Below are 23,400 nucleotides of genomic sequence, written 5' to 3' on the forward strand. Positions count from 1 at the left end.
GGGTGACTTCAAGTCAGGGAACCTGGGCTGGCTAGAAACTTTGTAGGAGGGGGCAGAGGAAAGCCCTGAATTGACCTGAGGCAGCTGAGATGCTATGACCTTATAAGAGGCATAGAATGGGGGAGTTCTTGGAGGACATGCTGTTGTCTTGCAGTCCCCAGCCAAGAGGATCAAGACTTGGTCCAGGCACACAGCAGAGGAGGTGGTAGAACAGAGAGTGCCGTATCAGGCTGTGGGTGGGAGCTCCCATTTGCAAAGGGGAAGGTCTGTAGCTGTTGTAGAACATCTGCTTTGTAAGCAGAAGATCCCAGCTTCAATCCCCAGCAGCATCTCCAAGTAGGGCTGGGAATGTACATTGTCTGAAATCCTGGAGAGCTTCTGCCAGTCAGTGTGTAGGCGCTGCTGAGCTAGACTCAACAATGGACTGATTCAGTATAAGGCAACTTCCCGTGTTCCTGTCAGTACTCTTCCATTAGAAAGCAACAACAACACCTCCCTGCAGGAGAAAACTTACACACTGGGAAAAGGTCCTTGCCTTGCCTCTCTTCCTGCTCTGCTAGTTTTCTATTTACAGGGAGTTTGGGTTTTGATTTGTTTTGTGCGTAGGGGAGCATTCAAAACTGCAATTCTTCCCCTACAGTCTCAATGGCTCCAGTTCATTCTGCCACCTCCATCCCTTTTTTTGCTGCATGTGTAGACTCGGCCTTGGACTCTTTTCCGGCCCGTTGGCCACTTAAGTTCTTTTTAATCTTTTGCCACGCATGGTGCGTGCTAAAGCAAGTGATGGAAAAGAGGGAAGCAAGGCCATTCCAGGGCAGCCTCTTCATCTTGTCTCTCTCCCCCACTTCTCCTTCCAACTCTCTCCTTCCTCCACCAGTGTTAGGCAACTAGCGGTGGGGAGGTGTAGATGCATGAGAGGCTGTTGCTAGGTGACCATGTCTTCTGCTTCTAGGCTCTCCAGAAGATGGAAGGGTAAGGTGGGGGGGTTGCATCTACAGTTCTGTGGTCTGTTTCTAACAGGAGGAGGAGGAACATATTTGGTGATGGGTACACAAAGGAGGCACTTGTAGGGCCTACGTTTTTTGAGCTGGCATCTCGTTTCTTGATCCTGTGCTATATTATACAGCTATGAGAGTGGCTGTATACTATAGCCAGCATGGATTTTTTACATTCTGCCATGTTAAATTGAAAATGCCCCCCATGCCATTCTGCTGCTTCCCATAAGCTCATATCAAAACAAAACCTTATAAAAATTATAGTCCCGAACTCAGAAACACTTGCTTCCAGGAAGCGATTGACATTTTGCTCTGAAGGTTCCCCAGGCAGCAACTTTGCTGAAGGTCTGGGTATGGTCCAAGCCTGGATGGGAGGCCACCTGCGAAGCCTCTGTCGGCTTTCTCAAGTATTCCAGGTGGAGAGGAGGGGGGACCTAAATGTAATGAACATTAGGAAGCATTTCCTGTCCTCTGTAGAGCCAGTGGGAATACTGTGTGGGTGTGGAGTGGGGGGATTCTGGTAGTGAATCAGCAATGGAGCAAAATGAGTTCACTGAGCCCTTTTAAAGTCGTCGTTATTTGCATAGCGACATTTGACAACCCTGTGAACGTCGGGGCCTGCGTTTGTTGGCTTCCAGGTTGTTCACGTAAATCACTTGGACTTTCCTGTCTTGATGTAAACTGGAATTGATGAGTATTCAAGATCTCTGGCCTCAGGCAGCCTATGTAGTCTCCTTCTCTCTGCTTTTTGTTGATAATCTTTGTGGATGACTTTCCTCTTTTTGATGCAGGGTATCGATTTCTGCCCCGGACAAAATGTTTCCGGAGTCACAACCCATGACCAAGAGGAGCACTCCAAACTTCCACTGCTGTTTCACTTGGGAAGAGACCCCGGGGAAAAGTATCCAATAAGGTGAGGCAGGCACGGGATTGGAAACGTGAACGGCATTTTAGGTGAGCGCCAGTCTTGCCAGTGGGTGGTATTCAGTGCTCGTCTTACTCAGAGTAGGCCCACTGAAGTTAATAGACATGGCTAACTTTGGTTCATTAACATCAGTGGGCCTACTCTGAGTAGGACTTAGTCGAATTCAATCCAGTGAGACCAATACTTCTTCCAATGTTCAGCGTCACTAAATGTCCCCGAGTTCTCTTATAACACTAGAACTTGGGGACATTCAATGACGTTGAATGTTGGACGATTCAGAGTAGACAAAAGGAAGCGCTTCTTCATACAGTGCATGGTTAAAACTATGGGATTCGCTCCCACAACAGGCAGCGATGGCCACCAGCATGGATGGCTTTAGAAGAGGATTAGACAAATGCATGCAGGACAAAGCTATCACTGGCTACTGGCCCTAATGTTGGAGACAGCCTGCTTCCGAATACCAGTTGCTAGAAACCGCAGGAGGGGAGAGTGCTGTTGCGCTCAGGTCCTGCTTGCGGACTTCCCCTTGGGGCACCTGGTTGGCCGCTGTGAGAACAGGAAGCTGGACTAGATGGGCCACTGGCCTGATCCAGCAGCCAGACTCTTCTGATGTTCTTAACCAGTTTGTCTGTTCTCAATGGGAAAGAATTCCAGCTTTTGAGCACCACAGAACTATTCTTCAGCAACATACAGAGCAGAGTTGACCAGGGCCAGCGGTACCATTGGCCAGAGTGAGGTGGGCCACCTCAGGCAGCAGATGTGGGGAGCAGCAGGGAGGTGCTGGAGCTTTGTGTGCCACACACAGCCTGTCCTGCGCCCCCTAAGCTAGCCTGCTGCCCTCAGGTGTGATAGAACTTGCTGTTTTCATTGCCAGCATTGAACTAAAATCCAGCTGCCAGTCAGGTCAACTCCTGCACTTGGAAAGCAGAGGTATCTTGTCCTTCACCTCCGGCAGCAAAACGTCTTGGCCTGGCCCTGACGTTGACTGACAGTGTAGATGCTTTTAATAAGGCTTCTGGGAAGCTCAGAATAAAAGTGTGAAAGAAGCAAGCTGGATCAAAGTGCATTATCCCGACAGCATTGCAGCTGTACAGCTTGCTGAGAAGCAGGTAAAATGAACTAAAACCATCTGCACCGGATTGTTAATGGCTGCAGACAGCGCTCCTGCGAGATGAAAAGTGAGGCTGCTGTCTTGAGTGCTGGGCTCTGGATGACATTGAGTACAACGTAGGCGGTGGCCACGTCTGACCTGTGGGACAATGCGCCCCCTCCCCCAAATCGTCTCTTTGCAAGACCCCTCGACTCAACCTTATTTGGAGTTGGGCAAGAGCAGTCATGGTCTTGACCCCCTTCTGGCCAAGTGGGCAATGCCAGAGAAGCCCCCCGAGAGCAACAGCCTGCTTGATTAACCAGCCCCCAGTCCCTGACAGTCTACTTGGAGCTTTGGTGATGCACTGAATGCTTCTCCCTCCCGACCCCTTGAGCCCGTGAGGGTGTTTTTGCTGAAGAGTCTAATCATGAGGACTGTCTCCTTGGCAGCAGTAGTCTTAATGTCAGAGCTGGGAGCCCTCTTGGTGGGGACAGAGAGGGCTCACACCTCAGCAGCAGGGTGCATCATGTGCACCCACCAGCTCCCAGGTTCAGTTCTAGCGTCTACCAGGCCAGGATGCAAGTGATGGGAAGGACTCTGCCTGAGGCCCTGAAGAGTTGCTGCCAGCCAGAACAGATGATTCTGGGTTAGGTGGACAAATGGTCTGACCCAGGAAAAGGCAGCTTTCCATGTTCCTAAGGATCTTGGCATGTTCCATAACCAGCTGCTACTAAAGTTGGGCCTTTCATTTATCCCTAAGATTAAGCCCTTGTTCTTGAGAGGGCTTAAGGGATCGTGCTGCCTCCCCCAGGCCCTCATCTCAGGCCACTTAAAGAAGGATGGTGTGCCCTGGGTGTGAACTGAGAGTCCCACAGCAACTGCTCTGCAAGTATAGTTCCATGCTTGTCTTCTCAGCGTTCTCCACCTTGCTACAGCAATAGGGTGTGAGTTGGCAGGTGAGGATGCATTGGCAATGGCGCAAAAGAGCAGTGGCGGATCACTTGGAGTGGTAGAATGGGCTTTCTCATGAAGAGCCGGATCGTACCATCTGCTTTCTCTGAAACAAATCCTGTTTACAAAATGGAGCATTAAGGAGAGAGGAAATGGGTGTTGTTGGCTCCACTTGCACCAAAGTGCCTCTTAGAGCAAGGTGCTTTTGAAACTGACAGGACTGCAATAACACATCCCTTTTAAATAACGGAGCACTCGCACTCACTCCATTACTCTCCCGGCAGAACCATGCGTCTGCGCTGCCCACTAAGTGTTCTGTGCTGGGGAGGGAAGAAAAAGAAGACGCCGTTCCTATCCTTGTACTGAATAAGCACCCCAGAGATACACTTTTCAGTTCTTCCTGCTTTTCAGCACTAATGAATTCTTTGTGCAGTTGATTCTATAACTTGAGCGTTGCTGGTTCACATTGCAGTAACTGCAGAAGCAGGCAATGTGGGACTGAATCATGGGCTGGAGAGCTACAGCTGACTTGTGGGATTTCATGTGCACATAATTTACACAAAGTACATAAACAGATGCTGTCATCGTGGTCGAGCCAATCCCATCTTGGGAGCAGAGTCTTTGAGCTAGCTGTGGTTCTTACTGGAGTGCTTGGTGGCACAGACATGAAACTATTTGTAGCATTTCTGACCCCGCTTGTTAGCCAAAAAAGGCTCCCAGAGCAGCTCACAAAGATTAGTAGTAAGACAATCCCTGCCCTCAGGCATACAATCTAAAACGCATTACGCACAAGGAAAAAGTGATGGGGAGGGAGGAGGGGAAAAAACAAGTTCGGTCATCATTCCTGAAGTTTCAGTTCTTATAATGACCAATGGGATGGAAGCAGTTAGGGAAGCCTGATGGTATGGCTGCTCCTAGGTTCAAGGATGCTCAAAGGCAGCTGGTCTCTCAGCAGAGGCAGCGGAACAGCCCTGACGCCCTTCCCTCCTCTGCCCTGCAACCTTATGGAATGGCATAGGCAAGAACCCCACAAGTAACAACTTCCCTGCAGTTGTATGGTCGCAGGCCTGGACTCTCCACTGCCCTGTCTCTGCCTCTGTTCATTCTTTCTTCCCCCTTGAGGTGGAGGAGGGGATTATTTATTCATTTAAACAGTTGTAATCCACACTTTCATAGGAAATGTGGCAAAGTGTCATAAAACCTAAAAACTTGATGCTATAACAACATCAGCAACCTGTCAATAAAAACTGTTTGGTAAAAAAAATTCAAATTCCAAAGGCTGGTCTGAATAGTATTGGATCTTCCTGGACACGCTGGCCACCACGCCACATGTTGGCTCTCTGAATACATCGTACCAGCTCCAACATACTTGCATTAATAGAATTCTTTCCATCATTCCCCTCTCCCTGCGAAAGGAACATCTTGCTCTGCTAAGCACAGAAATCCCACCCTACTTGCTCTTCTGTGTCCTGTTGGGCCCTAAGCATGGCCCAAAGGTTATCAAGTTTATTTTATCAGCCATAAGAGCTAGAAGCTCACTTTCCAAAATAAAAAGCTGAGATTGTGAGCATGTTGAATTCTATGCTCAGTAGCAAATCCTGTGCATTGACAATGAAGTTGTATAAGTGCAACGTGTGCACGTCTGTTTTGTTTTGTGTTTTAGTCTGAGGAGTTTCCCTTTAAAAACTCACGCTATTTGGATACAGATCTGGGAGTTCTCACCGTCCCCCCCCCCCAGGGCATCCTCTGCCTTCTTCTTTAATTGTCTCTTTGGAAAACCACCCTTTCTGCGCAGAGCTACATTCCAGTGGCTTCATCTGCAGCCATTTCTCATCTGGCTGCCTTGCTTTCCAAACACACACAAGCTATTAACTTGATTGAATTTTATGGGAAGATTATGACACAATTATGGAAAACAGCAATGTTTTAATATGCAGGCCGTAATAGAAATACTTTCCTTTCTGTTTAAAATAAACCAAATGAAAGTTCATTTGTGAAGCTTGCTGATATTTATGTCCCCTCCCATCCCCAGTCATATTGGAAGCCTCCTGGAAAAGAGGTCTCCTCTTCTTTGTGGGTAATTAAATTATCCTCATTTGCGGGGATGTTACTAGTGTGCGGGTGTGTATTTTTGATTTGCCTTAATTATCCCCCTTGGCAGCCTGCCTGTTGGGAGTCCCCACATTAGTGCTTCCGAGAGGCAGCGCACGTGTTTTCTTGCCCAGACATCATTTCATTCCAAGGGGCGGGTATTGGTGAGTGCCCTGGTCTCCTGCAAGCAAAAGACCCCCAAAATCAGCTTGTTGGAGATTGTGCCCACAGAATATGGGGAGGACACAGCTGCCTGTGAGGATCCCATAATTTGAGCTCCCTGCATTCCATCGCCATTATACATTTATTTATATATTTTATTTTAATTTTACAGTTATATTCCACCTTTCTAACAAGGAGCTCAGGTTGGCATATAAGCATGGTTTTCCCCTCCCCTGTTTTTATCCTCATAACAACCCTGTAAGGTAGGTTAAGCTGAGAGACTGTGACTGGCCCAAGGTCACCCAGCAAGCTTCATGGCCAAGCTGGGATTTGAACCCCCGTCTCCCAGGTCCTAGTTTGACACTTTAACCACAAAATCATCCCCACTGAAACAGTCATCCCATGCCACTGAAGCAATGCATAATATTGTAAGAGTCCTCATCGGGACAAAAGCCCCTTGCAGTTCAGCATCCTGGTCTCAAAGTGACCAACCAGATGTCCCAATGGGAAGCCTGCAAGCAGAATCTGAGTGTAACAGTAGTGTTCTTCCCACTTGTGATTCCCAGCAGCTGGCATTCGGAGGCATACTGCCTACAACAATGGAAGTGGCACATAGACACCTTGGCTAGTAGCCATTGATAGCCTTAGCCCTCTGTGCTCTCACAGGAAGAGCCATGCTGGATCAGGCCAAAGGTCCACCTACTCCAGCATCCTGTTACTCATCTGGCCAGTCAGATGCCTCTGCCAACAGGGCATGAGAACAAAGCAAGTGGCAGCATGCTTTTGCCCTTTCCCACCCGCAGCAAATCCTTGTCATTTGAAATCCATATCCTCAAAGGTTAAAAGGCCTGGTAAATTAAAGGGGTTTGGCCTGGCACTGAAAAGCCATCAGAATGGGTGTCAGGTGAGCCTTTCTGGGCAGAGCATTCCTTAAGAAAGGGTGAAAGCTCTTTCAGATGTTCATCTACTTTAAAATTATATTGCTGTAGTATGGGGTTAACGGCAGGACAACAAAAGTGGATTTTGCGAGCCCTTATGGGGCTAAGAGGCTTATACTTGGAGCCTGGAAGGATAAACTCCCACCGTCTATTACGCAATGGTCTGAACCCTTCACAGCTCTGGTTGTATGTATTTCGTATAGATGTCAAGTTTTACTAGATACCTGTTTGGATGTCTGCAGGACTTATATTAATAAGGTGCATGAACAGATGGTTACTGTATCCATAATGTAAACTGTTGGTGGTTTATTATTCCTGTTAGCATCATTCACATTATTATTTTCTTTTATTTTCCATATCTAATATTTTTATATTGTTTTTTCTATTTTTTCTTTCCCATCTTTGTTAAATTTGCAACTTAAAAAAATAATTTTTAAAAAAGAAAGCAAGCCCTTTCGCTAGTCGTCACCTGCCTCACCTGAGATCATGGGGGCTTCTGGAGGAAGGCCTGTAAACATAGATAGGCTCATCTTGGCGTAGGCAGTCCTTGCGGGGGCCAGGTTCCAAAGCGTGCAGGGCTGTTTTACTTTTAACAGCATCTCCTGAGCTGACCCAGAAAGGCTTCATGCTCTGGCACTGGGAAGATGTGTTGTTTTTCAAATGAGTGTCTAGATTGGAAGGGAATATAAAATGGAGCCAAAGTAGATAAGGTGATGTCTTTATTATGCCAGATTGTATGGCTGACATCTTAAAAAAGTTTTTTTCCCAGCAAAGACCCTTTTTCCAGATTCTGCCTTTCCGGCTTTTTTCCTTTTTGAGTCAGGGGGCCAGGCAGCCTCCAGGCACACAAGCCATTGCAGATGGAAAGAGCTGCACCACCTGGCTTTGCAGACATGTGGATGCAGTGTGTGTTGTGTATATGTACACACACGCGCACAGAGAGAGAAATACAAAGAAGCTATTTTACAGCTTGGCTTCTCATCATTCAGATTCGGCAACCTCAGACAATTCTGTGAAGCTGGAAAGGGAGTGTTAAGGGCTCAAAGATTAAGATCATAATAGCCCAGGGATAGAGGCAATATATTAACGCCAACTCCTTCCTTCCAGCCCCAAACTGAGTTTTCTCTGCAGGCCACGGCGGGGTTAACAATGGAGCGAGTTGCATACGGATTTGCTGGGAGTGGGAGGGCGATGAGAGCAGATTGCAGAAGCACAATTACGCTAAATGAACTAAACACACACCACACCTGTGCCTGGGACCTCGCGCCTCCAATCCATCCCTGATTGGCTCTCCAGGGACTTCCTGGAGGTAAAGTGTCAATTAGTGTAATGACCCTGGACTCTGTCCACTCTGCTCCTTCATCCTGAGCGTGGAATAATTCTGTGTACACAGGGGGAATCTCTCCGAGCAAACTCCTCACAACAACACCTGCTCACCCTGGCGCGCTCTTCCCTCTCATTCTTCCACTGCAATTCCCATCCTCCCTTCGGCAGCCTTCAAGAGATGGAATACAAATTTAGGGCAGCCCGGGGGCAGAGCAGCCTGTCAGTTTGCTTAGACAATAGGCGTTCAAAACACCTGTATGGGCACAGCACCACCACCAGCATGAAAATTGCTGTAGACTCTGGCCATTCATTCCCTCATGGTTGTGGGGTTTGTTTTTGCCCTTGGATTAAAATGGAGCTGGGCCCGACCCCTGCATGTTGAGCTGCTTGCTTTGCGGACTCCACGTGCAATCCATGTGTGTAGGAGCTTTTGCCCCACACTGGCCTGTTACCAGTTCAAACAGCTGGTGGAGATGATTGCAGGAGCACTATAGTGTGTGCTGCTGGCACTCTGCTTTTGCGTGGTAGGGAGCATAGCTCCTAGGTAGAGAACAACTGTGGCATGCAGAAGGTCTCAGGTCCAATACCCGGCTTTTCTGGAGTGGGTCTCAGAGAGAAGTGTGAGATCCTTCAGAGTAACTGCCACTGAAAGCATACAATACGTGCCAGACAGACCAATTATATGATGCCATGTAAAGCAGTTAAACTGTGGAACTCGCTTCCACAAGATGCAGTGATGGCCACCAATTTGGATTTAAAAGAGGATTAGACAAATACATGAAGGATGAGGCTATCTATGGCTATGTTCCACCTCCACTGTCGGAGGCAGCGTGCTTCTGAATACCAGTTGCTGGAAACCACAGGAGGGGAGAGTGCTGTTGCGCTTATGTCCTACTTGCAAGGTTTCTCAGAGACATCTGTTTGGCCACTGTGTGAGCAGGATGGTGGACTGATCCAGCTATTACGGCTCTTCTTATGACTCTTGTAAGCATCCAGGTATATCATCCCTGCTGGAGGCCTTGCAGTCCGGCCCTTCCAATCACCTTTTCTCTGGCTTCCTTGTGGGAACTTGGGCTGAAAAGCTGCAGGCAAATTTGAATGCACGTAAATATAAATGTACAAGTGGAGCTTGGAAACCCAAGAGGAGACACAATTTGCTTTGTCCAGAAATTCTTTCTAGGTGTGTACTATTTTGTCAGCCTCTAGGGGGCAGCGGGCTCACTATTGTGCGTGTGTGTTTGCAATACAGTGTATCGGCACTTAAAATGTTAAAATAAATTGTGAACATTATTTCACTCACCCCTGCAACATCCTTGGAGTCCCATATGTTTTCCTTCCTTAAGTCAGAAAGCAGGGGGGGGAATGCAAAGGGAACGAACAGCAGGAATGGAAAGAGTTAAATATCCCTGCCCTGCCACTATTCTGAAGGCTACTCTGCATGATGATGATGAATCACACCACTGTGCATCAGGTGTAGTTTTGACCTGAGGGAGTAGTTAGGGGTACTCTAGAGATCTGACCCATAAGATACAATCCGCCAGGAAGATTTCCTGCACAGTCCCCAGTGAAATAAGCAGGAGATGCGCAGGAACACTGCCATGTGTATAGGAGAAATTCCTGGTGGGTTTGCACACTTGTTAACTAGCTTGCATAGTTTGAGGGGGAATGATGTGCTGTTTGGATTCTCCTCTTCAGCTGCCAAAATGTCTTGGTGACTGGATGCCAGGGACCAGCGCACACTGCTGGTTCACGCCTATGTGCCCTGTTTATGAACTTGCCTGCAGCATCTGTGTTGTCAGCTGCAGGAACACAGACAGTTGAGTTTGGTTGCGCCATTAGCCTGTATTGTCCCGTCCCGCCCTGGCAGCGCTTGGCTTAGCTCAGCACAGCCCAGGAGTACTAAAGATTGGAGAGAAGCAAAACAGCAGGAGCTTGCACGTTCCCACGGTCCCCATAAGCCATAGTTTGGCTTACTGTGACATGTGAAGAAGGTCAATTTCTGTCCTTACAGAAATGCTATGTTTTTGCTACACTAATGTATCGCCATTGCCTGTTGTTGGGAATGGGTTGCTCTGTTCTTACTTTGTGTGCATTTGGGCGCTTCATAGAAATTTTACAAACCAATAGCTAATTCCTTGAAATGCCTTTACATTTGTTTTCAGTGCATGTGTGTACTTATTGAGAGCCAGTGTGGTGTAGTGGTTAAGGTGTTGGACTGTGACCTGGGAGACTAGAGTTCGAATCCCCACACAGCCATGAAGCTCACTGGGTGACCTTGGGCCAGTCACTGCCTCTCAGCCTCAGAGGAAGGCAATGGGAAACCACCTCTGAATACCGCTTACCATGAAAACCCTATTCAAAGGGTCACCATAAGTCGGGATCGACTTGAAGGCAGTCCATTTCCATTTATGTGTGTACTTAAGGTGGCACAAGACTTTTTTTTAAGGCAACAAACAAATGGGGCCACCCCTCTTAAAAAGTGGGACAGTGGGAGCAGGCCAAAGGCCTACCTAGTCCAGCATCCTGTTCTCACAGTAGCTAACCAGATGTCTGCAAGTAGGACATGATCACAACAGCTCTCCCCAGTTGTGTCCCTCGGCAACTGGCATACTGCCTCCAGCACTGGAGATCTAATAGCCATGGATAACATCCTCCTAGTAGCCACTGATATCCTCCAAGATGATGGCTAGCAGCCATTGACAGCTCTTGCCTTCAAGGTTTGCTTGTGGGCTTCTCAGAGGCATCTGGTTGGCCACTCAGAAGCAAGACGCTGGACTAGACCAACTTTGGTTCTCTCCAGTACGTGGTTCTTACGCTCTTACAGTGGTTCATGGGGCCATGAATTCTCTCTTCTCCAAGCAGAAGCCCATTGCAGTTGCCTGGTCACACTTGGCGACAACTTCTCTGAAGTTGTTCTCGAGAATGCCACTCCTTTGTGTAAAAAAACAAGACCGGTTAGTAAGTCTGAGCCAGCTCCCCTTTGCAACCTCCTTTCCCCTTTGCTCTGAGCCACACTTGGGTCCAACTCCGCCACCGGGTTTACTTGCATGCTTGCTTCCTCTTTCCCTGGAAGGCTGCCAAGGAGATGCGATATTTATAGCACTTACTGGAAATAGTTGGCAAGTTCCTAGGTTTCAAATTTGATTGCTTTTGGAGAAGGAAGTGTGCTTGAGCCCTGGGGCCAGTGGGCAGTTCGGACGAGTCGGGGGCTCCAGGGTCAGGCCTGAGCACCATTGTTTCAATTTTATCTCCAAAAGCCATTTGCAGTTCTTTGTCTCCTAAGTGACTCTTAATATGATGGACAAAATGAGATCACTGAGTATTAATCCTCCATTTAAGAAGTACTTGAAGTAATACCACAGTGAAAGGGAACGTTAAGCCACTTAAACAAATTCCTGCTGAAGTTTATAATCCTGATAAGAGAAAGGTTGTGCGGGGAGGATGAGTGGGAAGGGGCCCACTTTCCAGCTCCTCCTTAACATGCATAGGAGAGAGTCAGCAAAAGCCCTCTTTGAAAACAACACAAGGCCCCCCAGCTTGGTCGTAGCGATTTCTAAGTGACATGACTTTTTGTACAGATTGAAGCCAACCAAGGTGAATATTTTTAGTGTGTTCTGGTGCATAGAGCACATGCTACCACACACTCAGGACTGATTTCCCCCCAAATCACTGAAGCCACAATAAGACATAGTGCAGCGCAGATCCATACTGGATCTGGAATGGTCACAGCTTTGAGCATTTGAACCACATCAGCTTTGGATGACTGCAGTTTGGAAAAAGACCCCAAAGAGTCAGTCACTTGGCCCACAGCTATCAAAGTGCCCTCTCTGTTTCCACTTAACTTCCTGTCTTGAACTGTTGGGAATAGAGTGGGATTTAAACCCTCACAAGTGAGTAAATAAAATATACTCTGGAGATAATGTATTTACTTGGACATTGCAATGCTTTGCTCACTGTGCATCGGTAGCTTGATGGTAGTGACATTTGCATCTGTTTAAATGGATACAATGCTGTGAAGCTCCATTCCTGTGTCCCATGGCGTGGAGTCCATGTCTGTTACCTGGGGAGCGGGCCACGCTGTGATGTCACTGGCTCATTGTGTAGCCACGCCATCATGGGCCCCCTGAAACCCAGTCTTAGTGTTCTATGCTATTCATACAGTTCCTTAAGCATCCAGATCGAGGTGCTATCAGAAGGCATAGTAGCAAGTGCAGTGGGCCCTTGTGGTTGACGCAGGAGGACTGTTCTTTAAACCCATCTAAGTCTAGTAAGCCCTAATTCAACAATGGGCAGACTTCAGGCTTGTGAGAACTACTTTGTTTTTTACTAGAACCCCAAGGTGCACCAGCTAGGTGCTAAAAGGTGGTTCAAGCGGCAAAGCCAATTTCCTGCTGCATCCTTTAGCCTTTGCTGGGATGATCTACAAATGCAAGATCTTGATCTACCTTCTGCCATAATTTGACCTTCCGAATGTACAAAATCCATCCTTCCACAGCCATGCGACGTGTGGAATTATAAATCCATTCACTCTGAACCTGAAGATGGCGCAGAACACCACGGGAGGCTGCATGTGATGTAATCTTGCTTATGCAAAATTCCATGGTGGTCTGCCCCATCTTCAGGTTCAGAGTGAACAGAAGTTGACTGTGGTTCTCTGCAGCTGTGACTCCATATGGGAGTTCAGTCACTTGGCTCAACTCAGCGCTAGAGCACTTGCTTTGCAAACAGAGGGCTCAGCTTCAGTCCCTTGCAGTGTAAAGGATCAGGGGCCAGGTGATGGGAAATAAGTTTTTCTGCTTTGAGAACCTGGATAGTTGTTGCCAGTCAGAGTAGATGGTACTGGGCTAAGATAATCAAATAAGTCTAACCTGATACGAGGCAGTGTATCTGCCATCCACCATGGCAGGTATACCACCATTCCTTGGATTTACACCTCTGTAATAACTGCTCTTCCTTTTCTGCCTTCCCAGCTTTGCAAGTGCTGAATACCAAGGTGTTCTGGCAAGAATCTCCCCCATCGTCCAACAGCACAAGGAGACGTTGCTGCCTGGGCAGCCTCAGCTGAATGTATGTGACAAGGCCATCATGGTAAGGGATTAAAAGTAAACAAAACATTAAAAACCTTGGCCTTTTAACGCACTATGTGCAGATTAAACATCTCCCCTTATGTTAGGCAATGCAGAGCATCATTCTCCCCTTTCTGAAGAAAGATGCTGCACTCAGATCCTGCTTTCAGGGTTCTCCTTGGACCATTTAGGTGACCAGTGTGAGAATAGGATGTTGGACGAAATGGGCCACTGGCCTGATCCAGTAGGTTCTTACGTTCTTCATTCAGTAAGCATTTAGAAAATAGATGTCCATGCACTTCTCTTGTCACCATATCTTCCTTTGTAAAGGCAAAGAGTGCAGCAACACCAAAAGACCTGTTCCAGACATATGCAGATGGATCTGGAAAGTCTCTGTCCGCCATGTTGAGGCTTTTCCTCGCCTCTCAGCTATTACAATTGAGAGCATTTGCTTTGCATGCAGATGGTCCCAGGTTCAACCCGTGGTATCTCCAGGCAGGGTTGGGAAAGACTGCTTGCCTGAAACTCTGGAGATCTAATGCCAGCCAGTGTAGACAATACTCAGCTGGATGGACCAGTGGTCTGTCTTGTATTCTGCCATATTTATTGTATGTACGTCGCCTAGAGTGGCCACTGGCCAGATAGGCGACACATAAATTAAATTTATTATTATTATTATTATTGTCATTTACTCAGTTGTGATATCTCAACCACCCATTTACAATACAAGACCCTCTCTGGAAGCACCTTCGCTTGAAGATCACAAGCAATAAACTTCCAGCTTCTTAGAATTCTCCCTGAGCCTCTGGTTGCTTTCTGTCATTGCTCAGTACAGTATAGCTGTGTTGATGGTGGTGAAATTTATACGTCCTCAAAGTTAGGATAATCTGAGATAAAAGAGAAGGGTTTGGTTAAATAAGAAGCAGCTGCTGTAGGATCTTCTGCTGATGGAGGCTTCTGTTGCTAGTTCTGGTCACCTTGATGAAACTGGTTGTGGCTTTCTTTAATTTTGCCATCCTTTCTCAGTGGGCCTTGGCAGTTTTCCCTTTTGCAAAGTGCTCCTCTGTAAGGGGAGTCAAAAGAAACAGAAAGCAAACCTGGTGAGTAGCAAGTGATATAATGAGACAAATTAAAGTATGCAACTCACCCATCAGTATTTAATTTGGGCAACAAGACTGTGGAACTCGCCGCCACAGGTTTATGTTAAATTTTAAAATGTAGCAACAGCTGGTATAGCACAGTGGAGAGGAGAGCCTGGCTGGGAGTCCAGAGTCTGTGAGTTCAAATCCCCACTCTTGTCTCCTGGGTGTCAAGGCCAGCTAAAGATCACCCCCACAGTGAGTGGCTCAGAGGTTACGTGCCCTGCCCCCTGTGCAACCGTGGGCAAGCTGCATAGTCCCAAGGAGCCCAGTTGCCCCCCAGCTGGCAGTTGCGGACAAGGAAGGGGCTGGCTTGTGCAGCTGTGGCAACCTGAGTAGGCCCTAGCCAGCTGGGGACGACTAGCCTCAGAGGGAGACAATGTTAAACCCCCTTTGAAAACCACTTACCATGATATCCCTATTCATAGGGTAGCCATAAGTCAAGATCGACTTGAAGGCAGTCCATTTCCATTTCCAAAAATGTAGCAGGTTTTAAACTGGGACCTATGTGGATGGCATAACTTTCTTGTAGAGATCATTCGTTCATTCATTGGCGATCACTCGTGGCCGAGTAAGATTGTCTTCCAAGACAAGGTCTTCAACAGTGGGTCTGTAAGTGACTGTGGAGGCCAATTCTGGATCCATACAGACTCCCACAGTGAGGACATAGGTTTCCAGTCACTATGAAAATAGTAGTGGTAGTATTATTAGTCCTGGGAATGCGTATGGAGTCATTCTCACTGTGAGCAAGACGTATACTTTTAAATTAGTAAAGGAAGTACTCCCATACAGTGGTGCAAGCCCAGATCTTCAGCCCACAACCAGAGATGGCCCTTGCAATGGTAAAATCTAGTCTCAACTCTTTTCCTCAAAACGGAGACACTAGCTTCTCTGGCAACTGAGATTTCCGCTTGTCCGCCTTGCACCACTTCCACTGTCCTTCCCTTTGCATTTTGGAAGTGATAGTCAGGTTCTGAAAGCCCTGTTAATTGTTCTTTAAGTTGGTGGGAGCCCTCTGCTCCAAGAGCCAAATGACTGCAAGAACCCTCTTGCTGTCATCGCCGGACCATCATTGCCATCTGGCGTTGGCTGTGCAGAATACAAAGCCTCACCAGCAGCTGCTTCTGTAGTGTTGAAAATTCTTTTTCCCCTGTAGGGCTCTCACACTAAACAAAGCAGATAAAAATAGTGCAAGCAGTATGGAACTGGCAGGAATGACCTTGAATAACTGACAGCTGGATTCTCCTATGGATGGGTGGGCTTTGGAGCGAGAAGCTGAAGGAGGGAGGTGTGCGTGGCTGTTCTTTGAAGGAGGCAACTGATGCTGTGCCAAGCATGTGCTAGGTGCGGTACAGAATTTTGAAGTGAGACAGTCTCTGCCTCAGAGGGGCTTGCCGCCTTTGCTAGATAAAACAGATGAGAAGGGAGGAAGATGGCACACAGATTGACTAATAAGTAGCAGAGATGCCACTGAGGGCAGGGACAAATCTGCGGAAGCTTTGGTGCCTTAAGAGAGATTTAGGACCATCTGCAAAAGGGCTTTTTATGGATCCCCTCTGGATTTGTCCACCCTAGCTGATGAGGAGTGAGGGGGTTGACTCTGCACAGGTGGTTTTTACCTGCCTTCTCCAGAGATGCTTTCTGCTCTTCTCCAAATAAGAGTGGGCAGAAACACACCTTTAAGAGATAAGACGCTGCCACGCCACAGGGCCCAAGATGAAAGAGCCAAAGGGGCACAGAGAAAAGAGTGAGAGCAAAGAAGCTCACTGGGTTCAAGGCTAAGATGGTGGATAGCTCAAAGGAAGGTGCCTTTGCCATTTCTCCCTGGATGCCCCAGTTGTGTGAACCACAGGCATCCGGAGCAGCCCTGCGGGGTTCTGTCCTCATCCTGTGTGGCATAGCGACAAAGGCCCCCGTGGGGCTTCTCAGGTGGGTGGGTTGCACTCACTCTCTGTCTCTAACCAGTCACTTCTGGGCTCTGGAAGGGGCTTCTCCTTGTGGAACCCAGAGGGTGTCCTCTTACTTCCTGACATTGGCTCTCCTCTGCAAAAAGCGAACAAGGGCAGGATAATTCCAGTGAACCACAGAGGTGTAGAGCCTCAGTTCTTCTGTTTCAGTGTCGCCATGTAAATGCCTTCTAATCCATCAGTTGGCGGGCTAATCCATCAAACTGCTCATTAAAACACAAATGTTCTTATCTGCCTCACCCTTGGCCCTCCGAGACTGCTGTCTTCTCCTGAGCGCTTTGGGTAATCTCTGCAAATATGTCTGTGCAAAATAATTATAGAGCCTTTCAAAGTCTAGGGCCGTTTCTTTCTTCCTGTCAGCTATACAAAGGTTTGCTCGCTTATCACGATACCAGAAGAGGGATTTGAGACAGCCCCAGAATAGTGCAGGGATGGTGCAAGGGGTGGGGAACGGCTAACGCATGACCCTGTTGCCAAGAAGACAAGGCAGCCCAGTATGTCGGAATGGGCTTTTAGCACATTTATTTATTTATTTATTTATTTATTTATTGCACTTGTATACCGCCCCATAGCCGAAGCTCTCTGGGCGGTTTACAGCAATCAAAAACATTCAAACAAATACACAATTTAAAAACATATTTTAAGAACAATTTAAAACACAATTTTAAAATTCAAACAATATAAAAACAATTTAAAAACATGCTAAAATGCCTGGAAGAAGAGGAAAGTCTTGACCTGGCGCCGAATAGATAACAGTGTTGGCGCCAGGTGCACCTCGTCAAATCATTCCATAATTTGGGGGCCACCACTGAGAAGGCCCTCTCCCTGTTGCCACCCTCCGAGCTTCCCTTGGAGTAGGCACCCGGAGGAGGGCCTTTGATCTTGAACGTAGTGTACGGGTGGGTCCATATCGGGAGAGGCGTTCCATCAGGTATTGTGGTCCCAAGCCGTGTAAAGCTTTCTAGGTCAAAACCAGCACCTTGAATCGAGCTCGGAAACATACAGGCAGCCAATGCAAGCGGGCCAGAATCGGTTTTATATGTTCAGACCGTCTGGTCCCTGTTACCAATCTGGCCGCTGCATTTTGCACAAGCTGCAGTTTCCGAACCATCTTCAAAGGCAGCCCCACGTAGAGTGCATTGCAGTAATCTAATTTGGAGGTTACCAGAGCATGGACAACTGAAGCCAGGTTATCCCTGTCCAGATAGGGACATAGTTGGGCCACCAACCGAAGCTGGTAGACACATGGATCCTTGTGCCAGTTTCGCCACACTATGGGCTGAGGAGCCTGACAGGCTGCAGCTATTCTTGAATGCCACTTTTCTAACAGAAATAAGTTGTTGCTGCTGGTGTTGTTGTCAATAGAGTGCCTAAGACAGAGGTGGGGGAACCTTTGGCTCCCCAGACATTGTTGGATTCCATCACCCATCAACCCCGACCAGGAAGGCCAATGGTACCAAGGAGGATGGGAGCTGGAGTCAAGCAACATCTGTAGGGCCACAGGTTTCCCACTCCCGGCCTGTTCAACGATCTAAAAAACCAACAGTCCCTCCTGCCTACCGGCTAACATGCATGATACAGAAGGGTCAGGGAGAAAAGATGGGAAAAGAACAGGGAAACAAGCACATTCAGACACTCATTTTTCATAAAAGTATGTGCATGTTTAACGGCCAGCTAGAATGGCCACTGAGACTTCTGGGAATGGAGGAACCAAATGGCATTTAGTCCCAGCAGAGCCGATGGAGTGTGCCGTGATGATGTCTTGCCTCTCCCTCCAATGGCCTCCAGCACTTTTGCACTACCACTCCCATCAGCCTGAGGGAGTTACAGACCAAACAGCTGGAGGGCGCCAGGTTGGCAAGGTGACCTGGAATAAGGGCCCAGTTTCAAAGTGATTTGGGACAATTTGAGGCTGACCCAGATTCTCTTTTTCTTTTGCAACAGAATTGGGCTCCTCCAGGCTGTGAGAAGATAGGGAAGTGTTTGAAGCCTCCCAGCCCTGACCCCCAAAAATGCATTTGGCCTCACTGAGCATCTTGCTGTCTATACACCTGACCTGCTGGAGATGTGGCTGCTGCTGATCTTTTGTCCAGAAAAAGGGCGTTGCAGGAAGTCGCCCAAAAGTGCTGCTTTTCTCAATGGCAGTGTTGTTCTCTCTCTGTCTCTCTGTCTCTCTCTCTCTCTCTCTCTCTCTCTCACTCTCTCTCTCTCTCAGGGGTATAGCAGTAATCTGTGTGTATCCAGCATCTCTTTAAGCATGGGGCCAAGACAGAGTGATCCTCAGCTGATAGGCCTGGAAAGCCTGCCGTAGTCCTTTGCTGTCCATGCGTTTCTTTGCAAGTGAACTCTTAATGATTGGTTGCAATCTTCTCCCACAGCACACTGCTCCCTTCCAACACAGGCTCCTCTCAGAAACTGCCCAGAATTGGGAGTTGAAAGAGACGCGTTTCCTGGAGCTCGTGAACCCTTGTGGATCTGATGTGGCAGAGCATCTTTGAGCCATCTGAAAAAATCTTAGGCACTGATACTAGTGTTAAGCGTCTCTAATGGACATTTACAGTGTTGCTTAAACTGAATCCTTGTAGGCTGCTTGGGCAAAGACTTCTCACAGTCTGCAGTGTCAGCAACATTACAGTCTATTTGTTATATTACCTCCCACACCCTCTGCTGGCCAACTTTGGACCACCCACCGTCAATCTTCTGATCTCATAATGGTGTCAGGTGATTGACACCTTCCAAAGTTTAAAGGAGGCTTCTGCAACTGCCAAACAGCTGATCGGAGATTACAGCAACCTCCTTTCAAGTGCACTTTCAAGGCAAATCAGTTGATTGGTGCTGGGAACCCAAAGACCTCCTGATAACTGCCAGTCAGCTGACCTTCATCCTGTGACTGCAATTTGTTTTAAACTGTTTTTAATATTGAAATTTAAATTGCTGTAACCTGCCCTATGATGAAGGGTGGGTAAGAAATTAATAATAATAATAATAATAATAATAATAATGGGAGCTCCTTTGAAGTCTTTGCAGAGGAGCATTTTCCCTTCTGCAGAGAAAATTGCTTGTATTCAAAGTGCTTCCTCCAGCCCTTTGAACACAAGCTGCTTCCTCAAGGGGGAAAAGTGCTTTTTCTTTCATTCTTTCTTTCCCGAGCAAGTATTTTGTATTCAAAGCAATAAGGAAGCGCTTCAGACCAAAGCTATTTTCTCCAGCCCCCTTGGCTGCACTGGGGAAATCCCTAGCGGAGCCAATCCCAGCTGATGGTTAGGGCTTCATCTGTGCACAGCGCTCTTCAAGCCCTGACCATCAGGTGATCATCGGAGTTGGCAGAGATCCCTGTACTGCACTTTGAAAAGGGCTTTGCAGGCAGCCTTTTTGTCCCAGCTGTGATTTACCTGCCCCACACCTGGTGTAACACATGACATCAGATGTAGAGCAGATGGATGTGGCTTGGCCAAAATGGCCTGGCGGGCTGGAGGTCCCCCACCATTGGCCTATATTAGCAATAGTTACTACCTATGATAGCTAAATGGAACGTCCATGTTCAGAGGCAGTCTACCCTTGAATGCCAGTTGCTGTGAGGGAGGGAATATCAGGGAAGGGCTATTACCCTCACGTCCAGCTTGTGGGCATCCTGGAAACATCTGGTTGGCCACCACTGGAAACAAGGCTGGACTCAGTGCACCATTCTGGGTTCTTCCACTATGCAAGCCTCTGTTGCCAACATTCCTTTCAAGAATTGGGTCCTAAATGGTTCCAAATTTATGTTTTAATGAAGTACCAAAGATTAATATGAAGGAGTGACTGTTTTTAGTAAGATTAGGGCATAGTTCTTTACCTTTACTGTTAACTTTCCAAAAATAGTTTTGTCAGGTTTACAACTTTTTAGCCTGTGATTGTTAAGAAATTGAGGCCAATATAATATCTGATCTGCATGTGCTGTGTCTTTTTTTCCCTGAGCTTTCTGTTAAATAAGATTGTGGAAGATTAGAAGATTTTAAATGCAAGGCCTGGCATACAGTACTTTAAAATGTGTGAAGCTGCCCCACTAGAATAGTGTTTGATAATCAGATGCTGAGACTTTTGGCTTAGGCTGTGATGGATTTCTAAGTGTGCCTGCAGCAGCAAAGTCTTGTTCCATTTCACATAAGTGGATTCCAGCACAGCCATTGAAAGACTGGTCTCTGTCATGCATTCATTATGTGGCCTTGGGCAAGTCACCTTCTTCATGAAGCTTTATGGTCAGAACTAATCTCTCAGGGGTGTTGTGAAGACAAATCCAGTAAAGATGGCATAGTACTTAGTACTTGCCGCCTTCTGCAAAAAGGGAAGTGTCTGGATTGCCAAAAAAGCTGATGACACTTTAATTGGTGGTGAAACTGCTTAACATAAACACCCCCTACAATTCCACTCACTTCCTACCTTTAGGGATGTAACCATTGGAAACCTCTGTGTTCCAATGGGAAGTTGCATGCTTGGGTCAGTATTTGTTTCTTTGGTTGCTAAGGACTGGCCAGCTTGGGCCAGCTGTTGGGGAAAGGATTTTTCTGGTGGTGGTGGTGGTGGTGATCATTTGTCTTTGGGAAAATCATAATCTTAGCAGGGACAGCTGTGAAAATAGCCTGCACAGTGACCTTCTGCTTCATCACTGTCCCCTGCTCTCTCTGTCTTGCCCAACAAAGAACCTTCTGAGAAATGCAGATCCTTCTGGATGGATGACCTTTGCATGGGCTTTAATCCTTTTAAAAGATTACTCTTAGCAATAGAGATTGGAAGTAGGGAAATGGCAGCACCACTGCAAGGCACCTCATGTGTGTTTTCCCCACCCAAGACACACATTCTTTTTGATTATCCAGCCTGGAGAAGAGTTCTGCATAACTTGAAAGCTTGCAGACTGTACCATGAATGTTGGTGGTAGTAAAGCTGTTTAGCTGACCCTGTGGAGTCTGTAATAATGGACCAAACTGGGCTGCCTTTTTGAGGTCTGCAAGAGATTGAAAATGCCTCATTCATTAATTGATTGATAAATTGAAAAGTATCACTAGGGTTTCAGCCAAATTCTAACAGGAACACAAGGAAACCTTTATGATTGGGAATTAGCAGGGGAAAACATGTATCCTGCATTGCCAAGCTGAGTTCTAATAACTGTTTTCTTTACATCACTGACCTGTTCCTTTCTAGCTCCTTCCTTGCTGCAATGCCACATGTTGCCATTTCTGCTCTTAATAGTAATAATTCCATCCTGCCCTTTTATCTGCGGCTCAACTTCCCTTCTGTCTTTTACCTCCAAAGGCCTGGAGCAGGCTGCTTACTCTTGCTGCCTCAGCTTTCCTCCTGTGACCCCCCCCCCCCGCAATCCAGCTTCCATCCTGTGCATCCCACTGAAACAACTTTCACCAGAATCATCACCAATCTCATTGTCTCTGTTCTGCCCTGATCCTGTTCCACCTCCCTGTGGCCTTGTCACAGTTGATCACACTCTCCTGTTCAGCGCTCTTACGCCACCCGGGTGCCTGTAATTCTGTCCTCAGCTAGTTCTCTGCCTACCTGTCTGATCACTCATGCAGTGTTTCTTTTGTATAGGGCAGGGGTGGCTAATCTCCAAGTGTTGGTGGACTCCCGGCTCCCATCAGCCCCAACCAGCATGGCCAATAGTCAGGGGTGGTGGGAGTCTGGAAACAACCAGAAGGCCACAAATGAACTACCCCCTTAGACAGAGGGAAGCTCTCCCTGTTCTTTCTCTTTGTCCGTTGGGGTCGTAATGAGCCCTCTGCTATTTTCACTCTACATGCCACCCCTGGGTGTCATCAAACCCCACAATTTTCCTTGCCACTTGTATGCCAGTAACATTCCTATCTCTCTGCCCCGCAACTTTGTCCCTCGCAGTCCTGCGTCTCCCAGCCACCTGTCTGATATGTCGACTTGGATATTTCGTCGTCATCTCAGGCTCATCATGACCAAGACCAAGCTTCCTTTTTCTCTCCTGCACTTCCCTTTGTATCCACCAGTGATGACAATGTTCCTGCTGATCAAGCACAGAGACACTGGCTTTATCTTTGTCCCCTCCCTCCATCCTTGGCTCGGTTACGGTGGTTTTCCGTTACGTGCTGTGATAATCTGGGCCTTCTTCTCCAGCCATTTGGCAAAGACTTCGGTTCATGCCCTCATCCTCTCCCTCCTTGACTTTTGAGGCCATCTTCTTTCTGGCCATCCATTCTCACACTGTAAATCTCTCAAATCTAAACAAAACTTTTAGTCACCAAAACTGTTCCAGTGAATTATAAACTTGGAAAGGGCCTGGAGGTCACCTGGGCCAACTCAGGATGCAACTATAGTGCCTCTGCCCGATGGTTGTCCAGCCTCTGCTGAAGTACCTCCAGCCCAGGAGAGCTATACCACATGGCTTCATATCCCTGCACTGTCTACCTGCCTGCTCCAGATTCGTCCTTACCTTCAAAGTCCTCCATGCCTGCCCTCCGCCACTCAAATCTCTGTACTCTTAAATCTCAATACACTGTAAGCCTGGCCTTATCTCTCTGCTCCCAACATCTTGTATCTGTGACTTTTGTGCCTCCAACTCCACCACCCTCTGCTATCTAAAGTTTCCTATGCTCTCAAACAACTCTGCCCTTTCTCCTCTGCTGTGCCTTATGCCCAGCACGGCCTCCCTGAATGGAAGAGCAATACTTTTCTCACTTCCTTCAAATGCTACAGGACTATAGCTCTGTGGTAGAGCACACACTTTGCATACAA

The 23,400-nt window shown here is 47.4% G+C and overlaps 1 protein-coding gene across 4 annotated transcripts in view; it reads left to right on the forward strand.

The window, feature by feature from the left end:
• The window catches only part of GALNS (galactosamine (N-acetyl)-6-sulfatase), a 58,187-nt gene extending 37,605 nt beyond the window's left edge, over positions 1-20,582 (forward strand). For 2 of the 4 annotated variants that reach the window (XM_061594084.1, XM_061594086.1), the window contains exons 12-14: positions 1,787-1,908; positions 13,449-13,566; positions 19,029-20,582. In XM_061594084.1, the coding sequence (XP_061450068.1) occupies positions 1,787-1,908; positions 13,449-13,566; positions 19,029-19,148 (360 nt within the window). In that variant the 3' untranslated portion in view covers positions 19,149-20,582. Of the gene's footprint in view, positions 1-1,786; positions 1,909-13,448; positions 13,567-18,594 lie in introns of those variants that run through there. The other 2 variants (XM_061594085.1, XM_061594087.1) reach the window with 2 other exon arrangements.
• The last annotated feature ends 2,818 nt before the right edge of the window (positions 20,583-23,400 follow it).

This window comes from Rhineura floridana, chromosome 13, assembly GCF_030035675.1.
Source record: "Rhineura floridana isolate rRhiFlo1 chromosome 13, rRhiFlo1.hap2, whole genome shotgun sequence".
NCBI classification, from domain to species: Eukaryota; Metazoa; Chordata; class Lepidosauria; order Squamata; family Rhineuridae; genus Rhineura; species Rhineura floridana.